Raw genomic sequence first — 24,012 nt, forward strand, 5'->3', positions numbered from 1 at the left:
CAACCGATCATTACTGGCATGAATCCAAAAAACAGAAAATAACAAATGTTGGAGAGGCTGTGGGAACATTGGAACTCTTATGCACTGCTGGTGGGAATGCTAAATGATACAACGATTTTGGAAATTGATACGGTGCTTCCTTAAAAACCTAGAAATAGAAATACGTATGATCCAGCAATCCTACTCCTAGGAATATATCTTAGAGAAATAAGAATCATCACATGAATAGACATATGCATACCCATGTTCATTTGCAGCACAGTTCACAATAGCAGAAAGACAGAAACAACCTAAGTGCCCATCAACAGATGAATGGATAAACAAACTGTGGTACATACATGCAAAGAAATACTATGCGGCAATAAAGAACAATGATGAACCCAGGAAACATCTCACAACATGGATGAATTTGGAGGGCATTATACTGTGTGAAATAAGTCAGTCATGAAAGGACAAATACTGTATGAGACTACAGCTACAAAAACTCATGAAAAGGTTTACACACAGCAAGAAGCAATCATTGATGGTTACTAGGCAGGGGAGGAGTGGGGAGGAAAAAAACTAAATAGACAATAAATAATGGTAACTTTGGTGCAGGTTAAGACAGTATACAATACTGGGGAAGTCAACACAACGTGTACAAGGTGAGGTCATGGAAACTTCATAGACACATCCAAACTCTCTGAGGGACTGAATTACTGGGCTGAGGGCTCTGGGGACCATGGTCTCAGGGAACATCTAGCTCAACTGGCATAACATAGTTTGTAAGGAAAATGTTCTACCTTCTACTTTGGTGAGTAGCATCTGGGGTCTTAAAAGCTTGTGAGCAGCCATCTAAGATACTCCACTGGCCTCACTCCATCTGGAGCAAGGGAGAAAGAAGAAAACAAAAGACACAAGGGAAAGATTAGCTCAAAGGACTAATGGACCACAACTACCACAGCCTCCACCAGACTGAGTCCAGCACAACTAGATGGTGCCTGGCTACCTCCACTGACTGCTTTGATACAGATCACAATAAAGGGTCCCAGACAGAGCTGGAGAAAAAAGTAGAACAATATTCTAACTCACAGAAAAAGGCCAGACTTACTGGTCTGGCAAAGATTGGAGAAACCCTGAGAGTATGGCCCCTGGATACCCTTTTAACTTAGTACTGTAGTCACTCCTGGGGTTTACCTTTCAGCCAAAGATTAGGCAGGCACATAAAACAAAACAAGACTAATTTTTTTTTTTTTAAGTTCTACCAGACATTCAAAGATGAAATAATTCTAATATTACACAAACTTCCATAGCATACAAACTTCCAGGTTGTACTTCCTGATTATATGAAGCTAACCAATCTCATTTGTAAACACACGTGACTAATACTAAACAAAACTAGCAAATCTAATATTTTTAGATTGCTCTTCTAATATACAAAAAAGATAATGCAACAGGATTTATCCCAGAAACTCAAGGCTAGTTTAACATTAGAGAATCAATTAATGCACTTCCCACTTGCAAGTTAAAGGAGTAAAAACACATAGAAATCTCAATGTTGTTCTTGTTAGGTGCCGTCGAGTCAGTTCTGACTCATAGCAAACCTATACACAACAGAACGAAGCACTGCCCGGTCCTGAGCCATCCTTACAATCGTTGTTATGCTTGAGCTCATTGTTGCAGCCACTGTGTCAATCCACCTCACTGAAGGTCTTTCTTTTTTCCGCTGTTTGTGTACTCTGTCAAGCATGATGTCCTTCTCCAGGGACTGATCACTCCTGACAACATGTCCAAAGTATGTAAAATGCAGTCTTGCCATCCTTGCTTCTAAGGAGCATTCTGGTTGTACTTCTTCTAAGACAGATTTGTTCATTCTTTTGACAGTCCATGATATATTCAATATTCTTTGCCAATGCCACAATTCAAAGGCGTCAATTCTTCTTCAGTCTTCCTTATTCATTGTCCAGCTTTCACATGCATATGATGTGATTGAAAATATCATGGCTTGGGTTAGGTGCGCCTTAGTCTTCAAGGTGACATCTTTGCTCTTCAACACTTTAAAGAGATCCTTTGCAGCAGATTTACCCAATGCAATGCATCTCTTGACCTGGAATGTACGAAGTATGAATCTAGAAAATTGGAAATCGTCAAAAATGAAATGGAATGCATAAACATCAATATCCTAGGCATTAGTGAGCTGAAATGGACTGGTATTGGCCGTATTGAATCGGATAAACATATAGTCTATTACGCTGGGAATGACAACTTGAAGAGGAATGGTGTTGCATTCATCATCAAAAAGAACATTTCAAGATCTATCCTGAAGTACAATGCTGTCAGTGATAGGATAATATCCATATGCCTACAATGAAGACCAGTTAATACAACTATTATTGAAATTTATGCACCAACCACTAGGGCCAAAGGTGAAGAAACAGAAGATTTCTATTTCTTGAAACAGAAATCAAGATGCATTGGTAATTACTGGTGATTGGCATGTGAAAGTTGGAAACAAAGATGAAGGATCAGTAGTTGGAAAATATGGCCTTGGTGATAGAAACGATGCTGGAAATTGACTGATAGAATTTTGCAAGACCAACAACTTCTTCATTGCAAATACTTTCTTTCACCAACATAAACAGCGACTATACACATGGACTTCGCCAGATGGAACATGCAGAAATCAGTTGACTTCATCTATGGAAAGAAATGATGGAAAAGCTCAATATCATCAGTCAGAACAAGGCCAGGGGCCAACTGTAGAATAGACCATCAATTGCTCATATGCAAGTTCAAACTGAAACTGAAGAAAATCAGAGCAAGTCCATGAGAGCCAAAATATGACCTTGAGTATATCCCACCTGAATTTAGAGACCATCTGAAGAATAGATTTGACACATTGAACATTAGTGACCGAAGACCAGATAAGTTGTGGAATGACATCAAGGACATCATCCATGAAGAAAGCAAGAGGTCATTGAAAAGACAGGAAAGAGAGGAAAGACCAAGATGGATGTCAGGCGAGACTCTGAAACTTGCTCTCGAACGTTGAGCTGCTAAAGCAAAAGGAAGAACTGATGAAGTAAAAGAACTGAACAGCAGATTTCAAAGGGCAGCTCCCAAAGACAAATAAAGCAATATAATGACATGTACAAAGAGCTTGAGATAGAAAACCAAAAGGGAAAAACGTGCTTGACAATTCTTAAACTGAAAGAACTGAAGAAAAAATTCAAGCCTTGAATTGCAATAGTGAAGGATTCTATAGGGAAAATATTAAACGACACAGGAAGCATCAAAAGAAGATGGAAGGAATACACAAAGTCATTATACCAAAAAGAATTAGTCGATGTTCAACCATTTCAAGAGGTAGCATACGATCAGGAACTGATAGTACTGAAGGAATTCCAAGCTGCTCTGAAGGCACTGGCGAAAAACAAGGCTCTAGGAATTGACGGAATCTCAGTTGAGATTTTTCAACAAACAGATGCAGGGCTGGAGGTGCTCACTCATCTATGCCAAGAAATATGGAAGACAGCTTCCTGGCCAACTGACTGGAAGAGATTCATATTAATGCCTATTCCCAAGAATGGTGATCCAACCGAATGTGGAAATTATAGAACAATATCATTAATATCACACGCAAGCAAAATTTTGCTGAAGATCATTCAAAAATGGCTGCAGCAGTATATTGACAGGGAACTGCCAGAAATTCAGGCCGGTTTCAGAGAGGATGTGGAGCCAGGGATATCATTGCTGATGTCAGATGGATCCTGGCTGAAAGCCGAGAATACCAGAAGGATGTTTACCTGTGTTTTATTGACTATGCAAATGCATTCAACCGTGGGAATCATAACAAATTATGGATAGCATTGCGAAGGATGGGAATTCCAGAACACTTAATTGTGCTCATGAGGGACTTTTCCATAGATCAAGAGGCAGTCGTTCAGACAGAACAAGGGGAGACTGATTGGTTTAAAGTCAGGAAAGGTGTGTGTCAGAGTTGTATTCTTTCACCATATCTATTCAGCCTCTATACTGAGCAAATAATCTGAGAAGCTGGACTTTTTGAAGAAGAACGGGGCATCAGGATTGGAAGAAGGCTCATTAACAACCTGCGTTATGCAGATGACACAACCTTGCTTGCTGAAAGTGAAAATGACTTGAAGCACTTACTGATGAAGGTCAAAGACCACAGTCTTCAGTATGGATTGCACTTCAACATAAAGAAAACAAAAATCCTCACAACTGGACCAATGAGCAACATCATGATAAATGGAGAAAAGATTGAAGTTGTCAAGGATTTCATTTTACTTGGATCCACGATCAACAGAAATCTCAATAGATGCAGAAAAAGCATTCAGTGTAATTCGGCATCTTTTCATGATAAAAATTCTTAGCAAAATAGTAATAGAATTTCCTTAACTTGATAAAGGACATCTTTAAAAAAAATTACAGCAAAAATAACACCAAGATTTAAAACAATCTAGCAGTTGACAACGATATTGTCTCAGAAATAGACAAAATTGACCAACAAATCAAATAGGAAACTTCATGTATAAAGAAGGTTGGTTTATTCCATCCCAGAAGGAAAAGGAGGGTGTTAAATTTACCTATTGCAAGCTAACACATCACTGCCATATTTGGTAGCTTGAAAACTACAATTTATTATTATTTTTCATTCTATTAGTCAACCATGTTGTTAGAATACGTCTTGATGTCCAGCACAGCATGTGCATACAGGCCTGAGAAGCTGATGGTGGCCATCTTGGGAGACTATTCACCACGGAATGACACCTGAATGTGTGGTGCTGGGGGAATTGGATATTCATGTGGAAAAAAATGGAACCACATCCCTACCTCACACCACACAAAATATCCATTCCAGTTGGATTAAATATGTAAACGTGAAAGGAAAAATCATTAACCCTTTAGAGAACAATGTAAGGGAATATTTTTATGTCTTTGAAATAGGAAATGATTTCTTAAAGCATACAAACCATAAATAGGAAACAAAACAAAAACCCACCAAATTTAGTCCACTAAAATTAAGAACTTCTCTCATCAAAATGTACCTTTAAGAAGGTGAAAATATTAGCCAGAAACTGGAGAAGATATTTGTAGCATATAACAAAGGTTTAGTATCCAGAGTTAAAAAGAAAACAACAAAAAAATAAACAAAACAAATCAATATGCAAGAGACCAAAGCCAATGAAAAATGAAACAAGCAAACAGACACAAGAGTAAGAAAGGAAACACAATTGACTCATAAATGTATGAAAGATATTTGACTGTATTAAAAATTAGAAAAGTGATTCACACCCACCAGACTGGGTAATATTCAAAGGCCATATGATATCAGGTGCTGGCAAAGATGCAGAACAACAGCCACTCTCTTCATGATGTATGATTATAAATTGGTATGACCACTTTGGAAATCTGTCATTACTGTACCTAGTAAATTTGAGAGGAGCCCTGGTGGTCCTACGGTTAAGTGCTTAGCTACCTAGGCAGTTTGAACCCACCCAGCGGCCATGAGGGAGAAAGATCTGGTGATCTGCTTCTGTAAAGATTACATCCCTGAAAACCCCATGGGGCAGTTCTACTCTGTCACATAGGGTCACTATGAGTTGAAATCACCTTGATGGTACCCAACAACAACAACCTGAATTTGGGCATTCTCATATTCTTCTATCCAGGAATTCTAATTGTAGGTACACAGCCTAGAGAAATTCTTATGCAAGTGTACCAGGAGACATAGAACAGTGTACATAGAAGCATTACTCGTAATAGCACACACACACACACAAACACAAGTGTTCAAATGGTAATCAACAACGGGGTGACAATTGTGGTATGGTTATACAGTGCAATTGTGTACGGCTATGAAAATGAGTAAAACACAGCTGCACCCATCACCATCACAAGACTTAATGTTAAACCAGGGGTTCTCAAACTTTGGTGTGTGTCAGAATTATCTGGAGAGATAATAGAGAACACAGAGGCTCAGGTGTGGTGAGGGGGATATGGTGGACCTCTGCATTTTTTTCCAGTTCCCAGGAATTCTGAGACACAGCAAAGTTTGAGAGCTACTGTGTTAGAACACACGAACACACACACACACACACACACACATACACATACCCCAAAGGAAACTTGCACAGAGCAGAAGTACCTAAGGAGACATGATGACTAATTGCAACTTTGCATCCTGGATTGGATCTTGGATCAACAACAAAAAATAGTGACATTAGTGGAAAAACTGATGAAATCCTACTAGGCAATGGTTTACATAATAGTAACCGCTCAAACCCCACTGCTGTCGAGTCGATTCCAACTCATAGCGACCCTATAGGACAGAATAGAACTGCCCCATAGAGTTTCCAAGGAGCGCCTGGCGGATTCGAACTGCCAACCTCTTGGTTAGCAGCCGTAGCACTTAACCACTACGCCACCAGGGTTTCCTACGTAATAGTATTAGAAACCAAAAGCAGTCCAAACCTGTTGCCATCGAGTTGATTCCACCTCAGAGCAACCCTACAGGACAGAGTAGAACTGCCCCCTAAGTTTTCCAAGGAGGGGCTGGTGGATTCAAACGGCTGACCTTTTGGTTAACAGCTGTAGCTCTTAACCACTGCGCCACCAGGGCTCCTGATAGTATTATATCAATGTTAATTTCTTAGTTTTGGTAAATGTGCCATGGTTAACATAATGTGTTAACATTAGGGGTAGCTGGTGAAGGTCTGTGGGAACTCTCTGTACTATCTTGCAACTCTTTTGTAAATCTAAAATTATTTCAAAATAAAAAGTTATAAAAGTAAAAACAAAAACAACCCCAGGAGGCATGGATATAGTTCAGCTTACAGGAAGCTTAACTAATTATACAAAACTAAGTTACACATTATTTGGGTCATATACGGAATACGCCTTAGGATGAAGGTTGCCACTGTGGAGGGGGGAAGCATTTGGGGAGGAAGTACCAGTCAAGATGCTGGTAAGATTTTATTTCTCAACTTGATGGAGGTACATTGCAATCTTTTTTTTTTTTTTTTTAATTGTGCTTTAGGTGAATTTACAGCTCAAGTTAGTTTCTCATAAAAATTTATACATACATTGTTATGTGAACCTAGTTGCTAACCCTATAATGTCAGCACACCCCTTTCCACCTTGGATTTCCTGTGTCAATTCAACCAGCTTCTATCCCTTTCTGCCTTCTCGTCTTGCCTCTGGACAGGAGCAGCCCATTTAGTCTCCTGTATCTACTTGAACTAAGAAGCACACTCTTTACTAGTTTGCTTTATTTCTTATACTTAAGTCTAATCTTAGAAGAGTTGGCTTCTGGAATGGTTTTAGTTCTGGGTTAACAGAGAGTTCAGGGGCCGTGTCTTCTGGGGTTCCTGTAGTCTCTGTCAGGCCATTAAGTCTGGTCTTTTTATGTGAATTTGAGTTCTGTACCCCACTTTTCTGCTACTCTGTCAGGGACTCTGTTGTGTTCCGTGTCAGGAGAGTCATTGGTGGTAGCTGGGCACCATCTAGTTCTTCTGGTCTCAGGCTGGTGGAGTCTCTGGTTTATGTGGCCCTTTTTGTCTCTTGGGCTAATATTTTCTTTGCATCTTTGGTGTTCTTCATTCTCCTTTGTTTCAGGTGGGTTGGGACCAATTAATGCATCTTAGATGGCTGTGTGCATCTTTTAAGACCCCAGACACCACTCACCAAAGCGGGATGCCAAACACCTTTCTTAATATACTTTGTTATGCCAAATGACCTAGATGTCCCCTGAAATCATGGTCCCCAGATCACTACCTCTGCTACTCTGTCCCTCGAAGTGTTTGATTGTGTTCAGGAAACTTCTTAGCTTTTGGTTTAGTCCAGTTGTGATGATTTCCCCTGTATTGTGTGTTGTCCTTCCCTTCACCTAATATAATTCTTGTCTACTATCTAGTGAATGTCCCTCTCCCTGCCTCTCCACCCTCATAACCAACAAAGAATGTTTTCTTCTGTGTTTAAAACTTTTCTTAAGTTCTTATAATAGTGGTCTCATACAATATTTGTCCTTTTGTGACTGATTTCTTTCAGCATAATGCCTTCCAGGTTCATCCATGTTACGAGATGGTTCGAGGACTCATCATTGTTCTTTATCATTGCGTAGTGTTCCATTGTGTGAATACACCATAATCTGTTTATCCATTCCTCCGATGATGGGCGCCTAGGTTGTTTCCATTTTTTTGCTATTGTGAAGAGTGCTACAATGAACGTGGGTCTGCATATATCTATTTGTGTGACAGCTCTTATTTCTCTAGGACATGTTCCAAGGAGTGGGATTGCTGGATCATGCAGTAGTTCTATTTATAGCTTTTTAAGGAAGTGCCAAATCAATTTCCAAAGTGGTTGTACCATTTTTACATTCCCAACAGCAGTGTATAAGCGATCTGGTCTGTCCACAACCTCTCCAACATTTATTATTTTGTGTTTTTTGGATTAATGCTAGCCTTGTTGGAGTGAGATGGTATCTCATTGTAGTTTTGATTTGCATTTCTCTAATGGTTAATGATCATGAGCATTTCCTCGTGTATCTGTTAGCCACCTGAATGTCTTCTTTGGTGAAGTGCATGTTCATATCCTTTGCCATTTTTTAATGGGTTATTTGGCTTTTTGTTGTTGAAGTTTTGTGATATATTATAGATTTTAGAGATTAGGCCCAGACTAGGCCATTTTTGCCCAGTCTGTTGGTTGTCTTTTTACTCTTTAGGTGAAGCCTTTTGATGAGCCTAAGTGTTTGATTTTTAGGAGCCCCCGGTTATCTAGTTTCTCTTCTGGTGTTTCTGTATTGTTAGTTACATTTTTGTGTTCTGTTTATGCTATGTATTAGGACTCCTAGTGTTGGCCCTATTTTTTCTTTCATGATCTTTATCGTTTTAGATTTTATATTTAGGTCTTTGATCCATTTTAAGTTAGCTTTTGTGAACAGTATGAGGTATGGGTCTTGTTTCATGTTTTTGCAGATGGATATCAAGTTATGCCAGCACCATTTGTTAAAGAGACTGTCTTTTCCCCATTTAGCTGACTTTGTCAAATATCAGCTGCTCATAGGTGGATGAATTTATGTCTGGATTCTCAATTCTGTACCGCTGGTCTATGTATCTGTTGTTGTACAACTACCAGGTTGTTTTGACTACCGTGGTGGTATGACAGGCTCTGAAGTCAGCTATTGTAAGGCCTCCCACTTTGTTCTTCAGCAATGCTTTATTCCTCTGGGGTTTCTTCCCTTTACATATGAAGCTGGTGATTTGTTTCTCCACCTCATTAAAAAATGTCATCTGAATTTGGATTGGATTGCATGGTATCTATAGATCGCTTTGGGTAGAATTGACATTTTCACAATGTTGAGTCTTGCTATCCATAAGCAGCAAGGTATGTTTTTCCACTTACGTGGGTTTTTTTGGTTTCTTTCAGTAGTGTCTTGTAGTTTTCTTTGTTTAGGTCTTTTAGGTCTCTGGTTAGATTTATTCCTAAGTGCTTCATCTTCTTGGGGTCTGTTGTAAATGGTATTGGTTTGGTGATTTCCTCTTTGAAGTTCTCTTTGTTGGTGCAGAGGAATCCAACTGATTTTAGTATGTTTATCTTGTATCTTGATACTTTGTTGAAGTCTTCTATTAGTTCCAGTAGTTTTCTTGTGGATTCTTTGGGGTTTTCTGTGTATAAGATCATATCATCTGGAAATAGGGATATTTTCACTTCTTCCTTACCAATTTGGATGCCCTTTATTTCTTTTTCTAGCCTAATTGCTCTGGTTAGACCCTCCAGCACAAAGTTGAATAAGAGTGGTGACAAAGGGCATCCTTGTCTGGTTCCTGTTCTCAAGGGGAATGCTTTCAGGCTCTCTCCATTTAGGATGACACTGACCGTTGGCTTTGTATAAATGTCCTTTATTATGTTGAGGAATTTCCCTTCTATTCCTATTTTGCTGAGAGTTTTTCTCATGAGTGGGTGTTGGACTTTGTCAAATGCCTTTTCTGCATCAATTGATAAGATCATGTGGTTCTTGTCCTTCATTTTATTTATGTGATGCATTACATTGTTTGTGTTTCTCATGATAAACCATTCCTGCATACCTGATAAGAATCTCATGTGGTCATGGTAATTTTTTTTTGGGGGGGGGAGTATATTGTTGAATTCTATTGGCTAGAATTTTGTTGAGAATTTTGGCCTCTGTAAAAAAAAAAAATTTTTTTTTTTTTTTATTCATGAGAGATATTGGTCTGTAATTTTCTTTTTTCGTGGTGTCTTTACCTGGCTTTGGTATCAGGGTTATGCTGGCTTCATAGAATGAGTTTGGGAGTATTTCATCCTTTTCTGTGCTCTGAAATATCTTTAGTAGTAGTGGTGTTAACTCTTCTCTGAAAGTTTGGTAGAATTCTCCAATGAAGCCCTCAGGGCCAGAGCTTTTTTTTTGTTGGGGATTTTTAATTATTCTTCAATCTCTTCTTTTGCTATAGGTTTATTTAGTTGTTCCTCCTCTGTTTGTGTTAGTTTATGTAGGTAGTGTGTTTTTAGAAATTTGCTCATTTCCTCTAGGCTTTCAAATTTGGAGTATGATTTTTTATAGTACTTGTTATGGTTCTTTTAATTTCAGTTGGGTCTGTTGTGATATCGCCCATCTCATTTCTTATTTGGGTTATTTGCTTCCTCTCCTGTTTTTATTTGGTCAGTTTGGCCAATGCTTTATCGATTTTGTTGGTCTTTTCAAAGAACCAGCTTTTGGTCTTGTTACTCTTTCAATTGTTCATTTAATTCTGGCCTGATTTTTATTATTTGCTTTCTTCTGGTGCCCAAGGGCTTCTTTTGCTGCTCCCCTTTTATTTCATCAAGTTGTATGGTTAATGTTTTGATTTTGGCCCTTTCTTCTTTTTGGTTGTGTGCATTTACTGTTATAAATTGACCTCTGAGCACTGCTTTTGCTGTGTCCCCAAGTTTCTGGTAGGATATGTTTTCATTCTCATTTGAGTCTGTGGATTTCTTTATTCATTCTTTAATTTCTTCTGTAATGCAGTAGTTTTTGAGCAAGGTGTTATTCAGTTTCCATATGTTTGATTTTTTTTTTTCCTTGCCTTTTCTGTTATTGATTTCTACTTTTAAAAGGTGCTTTGTACTATTTCAATGTTTTGGATTCTATTAAAGCTTGCTTTGTGGCCTAATATGTGGTCTATTCTGGAGAATGTTACATGTGTGTTGGAAAAGAAAGTATACTTGGGGGCTGTTGGGTGGAGTGTTCTGTATATGTCTATGAGACCAAGTTGCTTGATTGTGGCATTTAGATCTTCCATGTCTTTATTGAGCTTCTTTCTGGATGTTCTGTCCTTCACCAAAAATGGTGTATTGAAGTCTCCTACTGTTAAAAAAAAAAAAAAAATTTTTTTTTTTACTGTTATTGTGGATCTGTCTATCTCTCCTTTCATTGCTGTTAGAGTTTGTTTTATGTATTTTGGAGCCCTGTCATTGGTGCATATTTATTATGATTATGTCCTCAAGGTGAATTGACCCTTTGATCATTATGTAGTGTCCTTCCTTATCCTTTGTGGTGGATTTTGCTTTAAAGTCTATTTTGTCTGAGATTAATATTGCCACTCTTGCTCTTTTTTTTATTACTGTTTGCTTGATATATATTTGTATATCCTTTGAGTTTTAGTTTGTTTGTGTCTTTGAGTCTAAAGTGTGCCTCTTGTAGGCAGCATATAGAAGGATCATGTGTTTTATACATTCTGCCACTCTCTTTATTAGTCCATTTACATTCAGCATAATTATTGATCAGTATGAGTTTACTGCTGTCATTTTGATGTATTTTTGTGTGTGTGTTTTGTTGAGTTTCTTTGTTTCACAGAATTTTCTATGCTGAGCTGTCTTTATGTATTTTCTTATCATCTTTTTCATTGTTGTTGATTTTGTGTTGGCTGAGTCTTTATGTTTTTCTTGTTTTTTTATTTTGATGTGTAGGATTGTTAGTTTCCTTTGTGGTTACCGTAATACCTCTATTTTTGTAAGTTTAAACCAATCTTTTATTTCTTGATATTGCTTTGACTTCCTCTCCATATGAAAGTTCTATGACTACATCCTTTAGTCCTTCTTTTTTTGTTTTAATGTTGTCATCTTTTACACATTGACATCTCTGTTTCCCTATTTTCAGTGTTTTAGCTTTGATTTATTTTTGTGATTTCCCTATCTGGTCATTCTGTCCTGTGTTCTAGTCTTGAGTTGTTATCTGACGTTATTGATTTTCTAACTGGGGGATTCCCTTTAGTATTTCTTGTAATTTTGCTTTGGTTTTTACAAATCTGGAAATGCCTTAATTTTGCCATCCTATTTGAGACACAGTTTTGCTGGATATATAATTCTTGGCTGGCAATTTTTTTCCTTCAAGGCTTTATATATGTTGTCCCATTGCCTTCTTGCCTGCATGGCTTCTGCTGGGTAGTCCGAGCTTAGTTGTATTGAATTTTCTTTGTAGATGACTTTTCGTTTATCCCTAGCTGCTCTTAAAATTCTGTCTTTGTCTTTGGTTTTGGCAAGTTTGATTATAATATCTTGGCGACTTTCTTTTGGGATCTACCTTGTGTGGGGTTCAATGAGCATCTTGGATAGATATCTTCTCATCTTTCTCGATATCAGGGAAGTTTTCTGCCAAATCTTACAGAGTTCTTTCTGAATTTTCTGCTATCACCACCCCCCCCCACCCCGTTCTGGCACTCCAATCACTAGTAGGTTTTTCCTCTTGATAGAGTCCCACATAATCCTTAGGGTTTCTTCATTTTTTTTAATTATTTTATCTGTTTTTTCCTGACATAAGTTGATGTCAAATGCTTTATCTTCAGTCTCACTAATTCTGACTTCCATTGCTTCAATTCTGTTGCTGTGAGTTTCTACTGAGTTGTTTAATTCTGAAATTTTATTGTTAATCTTTTGCATTTCTGTTTGCTGTCTATGGATTCTTGCAACCTGTTAAATTTATCATTATGCTTTTGTACAACCTTCTTAAGTACCTCTGTTGGTTTGTCTGTGTGTTTCTTGGCTTGGTCTTCATTTTGCCTGATCTCCTTCCTGATCTTTTGAAGAGCTCTGTATATTAATATTTTGAATATTACTTCCAGTAATTCCAAGAAGTTCTCTTTTCCAGGAGGTTTCTTGGTTCTTTGTTTTGGTAGTTTGCTGAAGCCATCATGGTCTGCCTTTTTATGTGGTTTGGTATCGGCTGTTGTCTCCACGCCATAAATAAGTTATTATATTTATTTATGTTTGCTTACTGTGTCCTAGCTTCTTCTTTTGTTTTGTTTTGTTATACCCATATAGGCTGGTTGTGTAAGCTGTTTTAATTATTGGTGTCTTTGAAGCTTTCGAGTCCTGTCACCAGGTGGTTAGAGCTGTTACTAGGTATGTAAGCCCATGAGTCTGTTTACTTTTCTTGTGTGGATTGAGCTCAGGTGTTCAGCTCATTAGTCTCCAAGTGTCTGGTGAAAGCTCTCACCTACAGTCCTAGGTGGGCAGGGGTGATTGGAGTAGGTATAGATATCTGGCTGAAGTAGGGGGCCATGTGCTCAGCAAGGCATGGGGCCGATGGCCTCCCTGAGTGTCTGGGTGGAAGGTGTGTCCCTATTTCCTAAACTGAGTAGGTGGGTGGGTTTTGTAGCTGGACTTGGGGCACCCAAAGCTGTTGGCTGTAAGGACTGGGAGACACCACTTATTGTTTCATCCCTGTTGTGGGTAGCTAGGTGGAGTGGGTGGAACCACCAGTCCTCAGGCCCCCGATGTGAATAGGAGAGGACTCTGCTTAATGGGTACAGCAATGTCAAATATCGTGAATCTGCCACTCCCCCTTATAACTGTTGCAATTGAAAATAGGCTTCACCTGTATACCCTGTTGTACTGTGCTAATGAGGGCCTATGCTGTTGAAATGGGCCCACACAGGTCTATGCAGGGGTAAAAGGCATTCAAAGTCCATGCATCCCTTACGCCTGTGCCTAGGCAAAGGGGCTGTGCCTGCCTTGAGTTTCTGGCTTAGGGGCACTGGCAGGTTATTTTTTTCCAGTTTGTTAATTTGTTCCCTCTACCAAGCAGGAAGAATGGCTTGGGGTGTGCAACAGGCCCTACTTCTTGCCCAGGGGGTGCAGCAGTAGCTGAAGCCGTACCAGGACCCAGAGCAGAGCAGGGAGGGGGCAGGTAAATGGGAAAGCGGTATTTCCCAAAGTGGGAGAGAGTGTTTTCGATCCACACAGTGGGTTAGATGCTTGTATTTATCTTTTGCCAATTGAGTGCGACTTCTCTCTGAGTGCCAATTGAGCGTTCTGTTTCTCCTGATGTGGAAAATGTGTCCTGAGTGCTACTGCTTGCTCAGCCTACGTGTGCCAGCTGATCCAGACTGCAGGGTGTAGGCCAGGTTAGATCTGGCAAATCCTCACGGCTTCTGAACTGTCTCTCGCTCTGCGTGCAACTCAGTCTGACTCCTCAACTTTTTCTTTGATGTCAATCTAGGATTGTCATATATAATTGATACACTTGGTTTTTCAGGTCTTTGCTGTAAGAGGGTCCACAGGAAGTGTCTGACTACTCTGCCATCTTGGCCCCACCCCTTCTGCAATCATTTTATTATTCAAATTTAGTGTAGGTGATGTCTGCTGTGCTGTGGTTTCTGCTACAGATTTAGTGAATTTAGCAAGGTCAGTGTTGGCCACACAGTACAGCAGGCATGGCCTTGTTTCTCCCGTCAATTGGCGGCACCGTCTGGAAGGAGTGTTCACCTGGGAAAAAGAAAAACTTTGTTTTTCAATCTGGTTGTGTCAATTAGCTGCTTGGAATTTCTTCCTGGGCGTGGGCTGTCTTGCTGTGGTCCAGAGGCTCTTGGGGTATGCAACAGGGTTGTTGTGCCTTACAACAGAGAGCAGGGCTGGATTGACCTCTGCCTAGACCCCTGTGGCCCTGAAGGACCCTAAAGAGACCACCAGGTCTGGAACAGGGCCTGGTGTGGAGCTGCTGGAACTGACTTGTTACCCAGATTCTAAATTCTCTGACCAAAAAAAAATGAAACCTGTTGCTCTTGATTTGATTCCTACTCATAGTGACCCTATAGGACAGAGTAGAACTGCCCCATAGAATTTTCAAGGAACAGCTGGTGGATTTGAGCTGCCAACCTTATGGTTAGCAGCTGAGTTTTTAACCACTGCACCACCAGGGCAGCAAATTCTGCAAAGGGAAGGACATATTCAGCTCTCCATGGAGTGGAGTGGAGTGGGGAGGAGAGGTGAGCCTTTCATTGCCCCCAAGGAATCTGAAGGGAGTGTTTGCTTCCATAGATTTCATATTCTAATTGGAGATATCTCTGTATGGGACAGTAAGGACAAGCTCAGAGGCTGAGGAGTGGGGCAGCGGTGCACTGGCATAGTGTGTGCCTGCTATGACCTGCAGAGAGTGGAAGGAGAACTGGGCCCTGGAATGCAGCAACATTGGCAGAATTCTAGTGAGTCTTCAGAGTGAGCAGGAGCGTGGCAGATAATGGGTGCTCCTAACAGTGATCAGTTTGCAATTTTTCCATCTTTGATTGTTTGCTGGTCCCAATCCAGCAAGATCATCTTCCCTTAAACAAACTTCTGTCTGCAATGGAAAGCTTAATGATTTAAATCCAAATCCAGTACTTAATAGGGCTTTAATTCTTTTGAGATCATTGTAATTCAACATACTTGGGAACAACTGCTCATGCTAAAAGGATGCAACACTTCATTTTTTACTGTCTCCCATATGCAGCCCAAGGTTCACTGACCTGACTTCACTCATACACGTCAGATTCTAAGATAGTTCCTGAAATACATTTATGGTTTTTCCCTTAGAATTTTTACGTCTGTGTTTAAATGACTTAGCACCCCATCACTAATTCCTAACCTCCATTTATAGTACCCATTTATAGCATCTCAGTGACTCAAAGCTAGAAAGTGTCATCTGCAAGGAGAAAGATTTAAGATTCATTTAAAAACAGAATTACTCAGTTAAAATCTTGACTTGCAACCAACCATGGATGAAGTCACTTTTTAGGGACAGTCCATGAACCAGGGCTTTGCTAACTTAGCTGGCCCTCTCTCCCATGCTAACGTCCTTGGTTCATGTCACTCTCCATGTTTGTACTTAAGTCTTTGCTCTCAGACGTGGATATTTCTCTCTCTGCCCTCTCCTTGAGTTTTGCTCATCGCTAATCCTCTCCACCTGCTGAAGCCAGAGAGGTCTGCAAAAACCTTGTTGCTTCCTTGGTGCTTCAAGCTTTCCAAGGGCTCATTACTGTTGTTGTGGTTAGTTGCCATCCAGTCAGCTCTGACTCACAGTGGCCCTATGTAAACAACAAAATGTTGCCGAGTCTTGTGCCACCTTCAAGGTCCTTGGTATGCTTTAGTCCGTTGTTTTGGCCACTGTGTATTTTGAGTGCCTTCCTAGGAGGCTCATTTTCCAGCACTATACCAGACAATATTCTGCTGTGATCCATAGCTAATTTTTGGAAGTAAATCTCCAGGCCTTCATTTCTACTCTATCTTAGTCTAAATCTCTGCTAAAACCTGTCTACCTTGGGTGACCCTGCTGGTATTTGAAACACCAGTGGTATAGCTTCCAGCATCGTAGCAATGTGCAAGCCAACACAGTACGACAAACTGACAGGTGGGTGGTGGTCATTGCCCTTAGTTCAGGTATTTTTAGCATGGTTTATGGGCCTCTCGATCTGGCCTTGGCAGCCACTAGCCTTGCCTGTGATCACTGCTCTCCTTTCTGCTCTTTATGAGTACGCAATGTGAGGGCCAGCAAGGCCTATCAGCTTGTGGAATTCCACGTGCCCTGCCATCTGTACCCAGAGGGCCATCATCCCCTCCACCATCTTTTGCACTCCTACCTCACACACACATCCAAGCACTTTACCTAACAAGCTCATCCTCCTGGTTCAGCTAATTCCTCTGAAGAGAGCTCCATGCTGCTCACATCCTTTGCTATCCCTAGGCCCCAGAATGCTCATTTAAATGGGATGATATGCGTATCTACTTAATAGAATTCTAAGATCTGTTGTGAGCACATGGTTTAACATCTGGAGAGCACAACTGGTTTCCTTTACCCCCTGGATTTCCTTATTGCAACATTCATCATAGTCCATCCTTTATGACCATGAACTTCCTGGGATGGCATTGGGCTTGACTTGTCCCCAGCACTTAATACAGTTCAAACCACAGAGGTATGGTTTGGTAAATGTTGTGGAATGAATGGATTTTCAAAATTTGTATAAGAATATTTTTAAATAAATGAATCAATTGTTAAAGAATTAGGGGAAACTCACTGCATTTGGACCAACTATGCTGGAGAAAACCCAGATTTCTGACTCCCAACAGGAACCTTAGGCTTTGCTTACAGCTAATGCCTACTATGACATTTGACACTGCTGGTTCTCAAATGCGTGGCCCCATGGAGGCAAATACATCGGTAGGCTAGTCTCAAACACATTTTTCTGACCTGTTTTCATCTTAAGGTTAGCTAAGCATTATTTGCAAATAATCAACTAATTCATTGTGTGATAATGTGTGGCACTGGCTATTTTGGGCTGTTGACCCCTAAGCCTCTTCATAGCCTTTTGCAGAGATAGTTCATGGGTTGATGGTAAGCTCGGGTCTGGTTATCTCCCCAGGAAATAAGTGACCCAGAGATCCTGGATCTGGTCCACAGCGCCCTCGGCAGGATGACCGTGGTCCGGCAAGTCTTCCCGTCGGCCAAGGACAACCAGAAATGTATGCGGAACAACCACCGCATCTCCTCCCTGCTCTGCGACCCCCAGGAAGGCTACCTCCAGATGTTGCAGGTCAGTGTGTGGACTGATCCCTCCACAGGGTTGTCACCCACCCATCGCTTACCACAGGTGACAGGCCCACTGCTTGGCTCCTGCGAGTGCTGGTGCTCACTGACTTCAATATTAGAATTTTTCCATTTGTTGAAATTGAAAGCAGGTGGCTGGGCAGTGTGTCTGAGTAGTGCTAACAGGCAATTAAGCTTGTCGTTAGCAGGCAGGGCATATTAGCTCACTGGGTGCCTCTCGTATTTAAAAAAGTTATGTCGTTAGGGGTTAAAAAGATTCCTGTCTCTTTTGCTTCTGTGATAACTGCTTGGTGAAGAATGGGTTCATTTTGCAGGGCTGGGGGTGGGGCCTTCCTTTGGAAAGTCACCATTCTCAGATTGTTTTGAGCTCTTCTCTGTAGGAAGTCATTAGTTTAGAAATGATTCTTGTGAAATAGCTTGGGGCATTCCAGCACATCTGCTGAATGGTAAGGCTTAGATCACCTGCCATACTGCTGGCCTCCCTGCTAAGCCAGGAGGGTCATGAGGGCAAGCCAGTATGATGCCCGTCAGGTCCATCCCTTGCAAGGTGAGAGGTATGAAGCTGTTTGGGTCCAGTCCTTGACCCACTCCCTCAAATATTTGTCATTAGGACTTGGAATAGAATGGGAAGCTCTATCCCTGTTGTGAGGTGTGGCTTTCTCTCCAGACATTTGGGAGCAACTGTAAAGCACTGTGGAGACTATTTACCAGTTGCCATCCAGTTGATTCCAACTTAGGTCGACCTCGTATATGTCAGAGTAGAAATGTACTCCATAGGGTTTTCAGTAGCTAAGTTTTTGGTAGTAGATCTCCAGGCCTTTCTTCCAAGATGCCTCAGAGGGGACTTGAACCTCCAACCTTGTATTAACTGTTTGCACCACTCAGGAGACTGGCAGCCTCAAAATCACTTCTCCATTAGCATTGTCATGCAGGGAACACCTTCACCGGATGCTCTGTGGGAGCCGTGTAGCAGAGATGAATTTCTCCCAGCTGGGTTGTGCAGACTGCCCAGAAGTTGTTGCATGTGGTATGCTCTGCAGTCAGCATTCACCTGACCAGGTGTGAGGAGTGAGGCAGGACACCTGAGTATCAGACACTTGGGTATTACCTTATCAGGATAATGAACTGGCTGCCACTCAACTGGGGGCACCCGTTTAGAGGAGGAAGGTTATTGGACATGTATTGTTTGCAAAAGCATTGAATGCACTCTACAATCTTATGTTTGAGGGAAGAAAGGAAACATCTAAATAGAAGGTAAACTCTCAAATCCAGTTCTTGGTTGGTGGGGAAACACAGAAGATACTGGTTGTAGCTGGTGTAACTCCTGCTGCCCCCATGCCCACTGCCCAGGGTGACTAATGAGGAGAGAATACACAACCAGGGTTGAGAGACCAAAGGCTTCTACAGGTCCCAGGGCCTGGGTGCCCTGAGCACTTGGGCAGGGGTGAAAGATTCTTGCTGAGAGATTTCATATTTTTGGATGCCACTGGCCTGTTCTGCTTTCCCCTTCTGGAGTTTGGAAGAAGAGACAAGGGCCAAGTAAGCCTGTCTGCTAAGGCCTCTGTATTTTCCTCCTACCTTGCTGACGACTGGGGAATGGAATTAGAAAATGTGGCTCAGGGAGTACGCGCTAACCTCTGGAAAGTCTCCTCAGGCCACCCCCTTGAAGGACTTCATCCCTTACCAAACACATGCCATCTTTGCCCCTGCCCCACACCCCTTCTCCTCTTTCTAATTTATTGCTTAATCAAACTACACTCACTCTACTTGAAGAGCCAAGGAGGTCTACTTTCCATCACACAGAAGTGTGCTGCACAGGTGTGAGGGGGAGGGCTGCACAGATGTGAGGGGGAGGGGCTGCACAGGTATGAGAGGGAGGGGCTGCACAGGTGTGAGGGGAGGGGCTGCACAGGTGTGAGGGGAGGGGCTGCACAGGTGTGAAGGCTGGGGCTGCACAGGAGTGAGGGGAAGAGGCTGCACATGTGTGGGGGAGGGACTACACACGTGTGAGGGAGAGGGCTGCACAGGTGTGAGAGGAGGGACTGTACAGGTGTGAGAGGGAGGGAGATGCACATGCTTTCTCAAGACCTGTGATGGCTCATTTTGCCGTGGACTGAAAGGTGCAGGCTGGTTGCACATCGGACATGTTGGCTGCAGAGAATCTGTCCCCTGGAGAGAAGGAGAGCCTGGTGGGATGATGGGGAGCCCCGGTGAGGCTTACTGAGCATACACTGAGTGGATGAACAAAGCTACTGCTCTGCAGTGTGGGGCTGGACCCCACCAAATGTGGGAAATTGAATATCAGATTTAGGAACTCCAGCCATCCTACTCCTCTCTCTTCCTGCTGAGCCCCAGGGACTGCATAAAGGACAGAATGTAAGAGTGACATCACAGAGACTATGGAGTTGAGAGCATGGATGCAGAAGCCAGACTGCCTGGGTTCAAATCCCAGAATTCTAGTTCTCAACTGTAACCTCAAGTAAATTATTTAATCCTTTTGTGCCTCATTTTCCTCATCTTTAAGATGGGGATCAGAATATCACCTACCTCTTAGAGTCGTAACGGAGTCCCTGGATGGTGCAAATGGTTAACACACTTGGCTGCTAACCGAAAAGTTGGAAGTTTGAGTCCACACAGAGGCACTGTAGAAGAAAGGCCTGGCAATCTAATTCTGAAAATTAGCCATTGAAAACCTGTGGATCTCAGTTCTACTCTGACACACATGGGGTTGCCACGCGTTGGAGTCTACTCGACAGCGCTGGTTTTTGAGTCATAATGAAAATGAAATAAAAAGCGCCTAGAAACCATTTAGAGCAGAACCTGTGCTATCAACAGTGTCGTCGCTACTGATAAGATGCCGGGGTGTGTTCAGAGTTCCCATGGAAAGACTGAATGTGGCCTCATTTTTATTTTGTCTTTTGCATGATGCTCTTTAAAAGCCTCACCGCAGGTGTGAGCTCATTCCCCACCTGTCCGGCCCTCTATCACAGACTTCCCGTGACATTTCCCATCCACGACACTCCCTGGGGCACTCAATTATAACTGCTTTACGTGGGAGATGACAGGTCATGTCTTTTAGCTGCTTGGCTCTTCATACCAGACCATGCTCATGGAGACCCTAAGTAAGGACTCATTGAATGAATCTGTTGAGAATGTAGGTCTTAACACAATTTAAACTGTCCCTAGAAATTCTTTCATATATACAAATTCAATACTTTATCAAAGGAATCTCTATATTTGTTTGTTGTATCTGCTACCTCATATGGGAGTATCATGAGAGAGAGAAATGGAGATTTATCTACTCGTTCTGCCCAACAACCACGCGGGCAGCTTGTAGACTCATCTCATTTACAAGCCATTCCCTTCAGGTTTCCTTGGTAGCTATTACCACTTCTTTCTTAACGACAGTGGAGAAAGCAAACTAATTTCTACTAGCCTCTAGCTGCGAGATTTATCGAGAAGACTCGAAGATGTTTAGAACAATCTACTTAAGGAAAAAGAAACATTTGTGTCATGGATTATTAACTCTGTCTTGATGAAATTAATAAAAAAATCCTTTAGGAAATGAAACTCCTGAGTCCATCTTTAGTTCTTCCTCCAGACCACTGCTCTCAGGATGATAATTCTGGGTTAGAAGTTTCAGTAAGGATGATCAAGAATGGGAGTTTTTACGGTGTCACCCATCTCTTGGCTTTTCCCCTGAGCTGGCCTCAGGCAGACATTCTACTGTATCCTGTTAGACCTGTGGTCAGGGCTTTCTGTGTTCCAAGCCAACTGAGCACTATAACAGCAAATCAGTTTGGTTCCTATTAGTAGAGAGAAAGCCCCTTGGAAGAAAAATACCTAAATAAGTGGCTTCTAGTGACTCTAGAAAGGAGCACTGGTGGTGCAGTGGTTAAGCACTTGGCTGCTAACTGACAGGTCTGCAGTTCAAACCCACCAGATGCTCTGAGGGAGAAAGATGCTGCAGTCTGCTTCAGCAGAGATTACAGCCTTGAAAACCCTAGGGGGCAGTTCTACTGTGTTCTATAGGGTCGCTATGAGTCAGAATCCACTCGACGACAATGTGTTTTTTGTGTTTTTTTTTCCGTAGTGACTCCATGAGTCACCACATTTGCCTTTCCCTACAAAGCATCGTCTTATTTGGGTGTTTCTTGACAATTTAGTTTAGGGCTGACCCGACTCAGGCAGTAATAAAAATGCTAACCTGTCCCTAAGAGCCCCAAGACTGCTAAGACTCCACGGCAGCCTTGCCCAGAGAAGCCTGCAGTGTGTGCTCTGTCCTAGGGACTGCATTGCCCGGAGACTTCAGGGCTGCAATCGAAATAACAGGTGTATTATCACATCACCATCCCAGTCATATCCCAATAGGCTTCTAAAAGGTGCTAGCCAAGTGACATAAGCTGTGTTGTCTGGTCACTGCGGAGCCGACCCTTGAATTAAGCTGTGGGGCCATATGTGGTGTTATTATAAAATCCTCCCTCTGGTTGAAATTCCTCAGCTTTGTACGTTGTAAGATTATTGAATGGCTGGATGAGATCTCTCCTCCCCCACTAAACTTTAAAGCATTTCAAACCCTCCTCCCCCTGCATCTTCCTGTTTCTTTAGGGCTTTCGGTGCTTCTCCCTGGGTGTAAGCCTCTTTGTCAGCCCATCAGTGGACTCCTTTCTTCTGGAGCATCACTGAGCTGCCCCACGGAGAGCTCTTCCAGCCTTTCCTGCCACTTGCATGGTTTACCCGATTGCTGACGAGTTGACTCCGACTCCTGGCAACCCAGTGTGTGTCAGAGTAGAGCTGTGCTCTACAGAGTTTTCAATGGCTGATATTTCGAAGGCAGATCACCAGGCCTTTCTTCCAAGTCACCTCTGAGTGGGCTTGAACTTGCAGCCTTTTGGTTAGCAGCTGAGCATATTAACCATTTGTACCACCCAGGGCTTGACTCTAAAGGCCCAGATGGAAATGTTTGGTAACGAGAATGGGAAAACGTGACCATCAACGCCTTTGTCGTCACTCTCCTTGGGGGCTGCTGGTCACTTTTTAGGTGCACTTGGAGCCTGGAGAGTCATGGGTATGCACAAAGCTACCCCTGTCCCCTTTGCCCTCTGCCACCATCTGCTCTGCCCTCAGGCCTAGCTGTGGTGCCTCTCTCGGGACAGGTGGCTGGCAGTGGCTTGGCAGAGATGCTAGCCTGGGGACGGAGTTCTCAAGCTGTGACATCTGGGCTTCAGCTTGTCCCTTTCGCTGGACCCTCTGCCGACCACTGGTCCAACTCTGTGGGCTGACCAGAGCCTGTCTGAGGAGTTGGTCAGAGGTCCGTTTCCTGCTGTTTGCCTCTGTATTATCTCCCAAAACAGTCCACTTTCCTTGATTAATGATGGAAGAAAGAGAAAACAGGACTTTTTAGAAGCTTGGAGATAATGCAGCCTGTCTTAATGAAAACATTTCCAAATGTTTTAAGCTCGAGCATTGGGAGGATAATGGTCTGGTAGTGAGAGGCACCTGGCCTGCATGGCTCTGACCCTAGCTCCAATTAATCCTCCTTTGCCTTCAAGGATGATTCTTACCTGGATATCCCATTAACCATTGCCAGATAATAGGGATGCGCAATCCCCTGGGCCCCGAGAGCATGGCAGAGACAAGGCTGGGGCACCCTAATAAGTCTTGGCTAAAGTCTTGGATTTCCTGCTGAGAGTCAGGGCATAGAGTACATAGAAGCAGACAGCCCGGTGGCCTGCAGGTGCGGTGTCCTCCAGGGGCCACCAGGGCCTCCCTCTTCCAGGCTGACGGAGGTGGACAGAGGACCAGCCAGCTGAAATCCAGATACGATTGGAGTTTGCAGCTCTTTTGAGGATTCAGTACGTTCCACTGGGGCTTATATTTCCATTAGGAGTCCTGGGTGGTGCAAACGGTTAACGTGCTCAGCTGCTAGATAAAAGGCTGGACGGTGGAGTCCGCCCAGGGGCACCTCAGAAGAAAGGCCAGATGATCTACGTCCAAAAACTCAGCCACTGAAAATCCTATGAAGCACAGTTCTACTCTGACACACACATGGGGTCGCCATGAGTCTGAATCAACTTGACAGCGACTGGTTTGCTGGTTTTATATTTTAATGACTCCTGGCCCTAATTCAACTCATAGCAACGGGTTTTGGCCCTAAT

The 24,012-nt window shown here is 42.3% G+C and overlaps 1 protein-coding gene across 1 annotated transcript in view; it reads left to right on the forward strand.

Annotated features, from left to right (window-relative positions):
- Positions 1-24,012, forward strand: part of GRID1 (glutamate ionotropic receptor delta type subunit 1) — a 986,611-nt gene that overhangs the window by 650,678 nt on the left and 311,921 nt on the right. The window contains exon 6 of the mRNA XM_064290308.1: positions 17,670-17,840. Within this exon, the coding sequence (XP_064146378.1) occupies positions 17,670-17,840 (171 nt within the window). The remainder of the gene's footprint in view (positions 1-17,669; positions 17,841-24,012) is intronic.

This window comes from Loxodonta africana, chromosome 8, assembly GCF_030014295.1.
Source record: "Loxodonta africana isolate mLoxAfr1 chromosome 8, mLoxAfr1.hap2, whole genome shotgun sequence".
In the NCBI taxonomy this organism is placed as follows: Eukaryota; Metazoa; Chordata; class Mammalia; order Proboscidea; family Elephantidae; genus Loxodonta; species Loxodonta africana.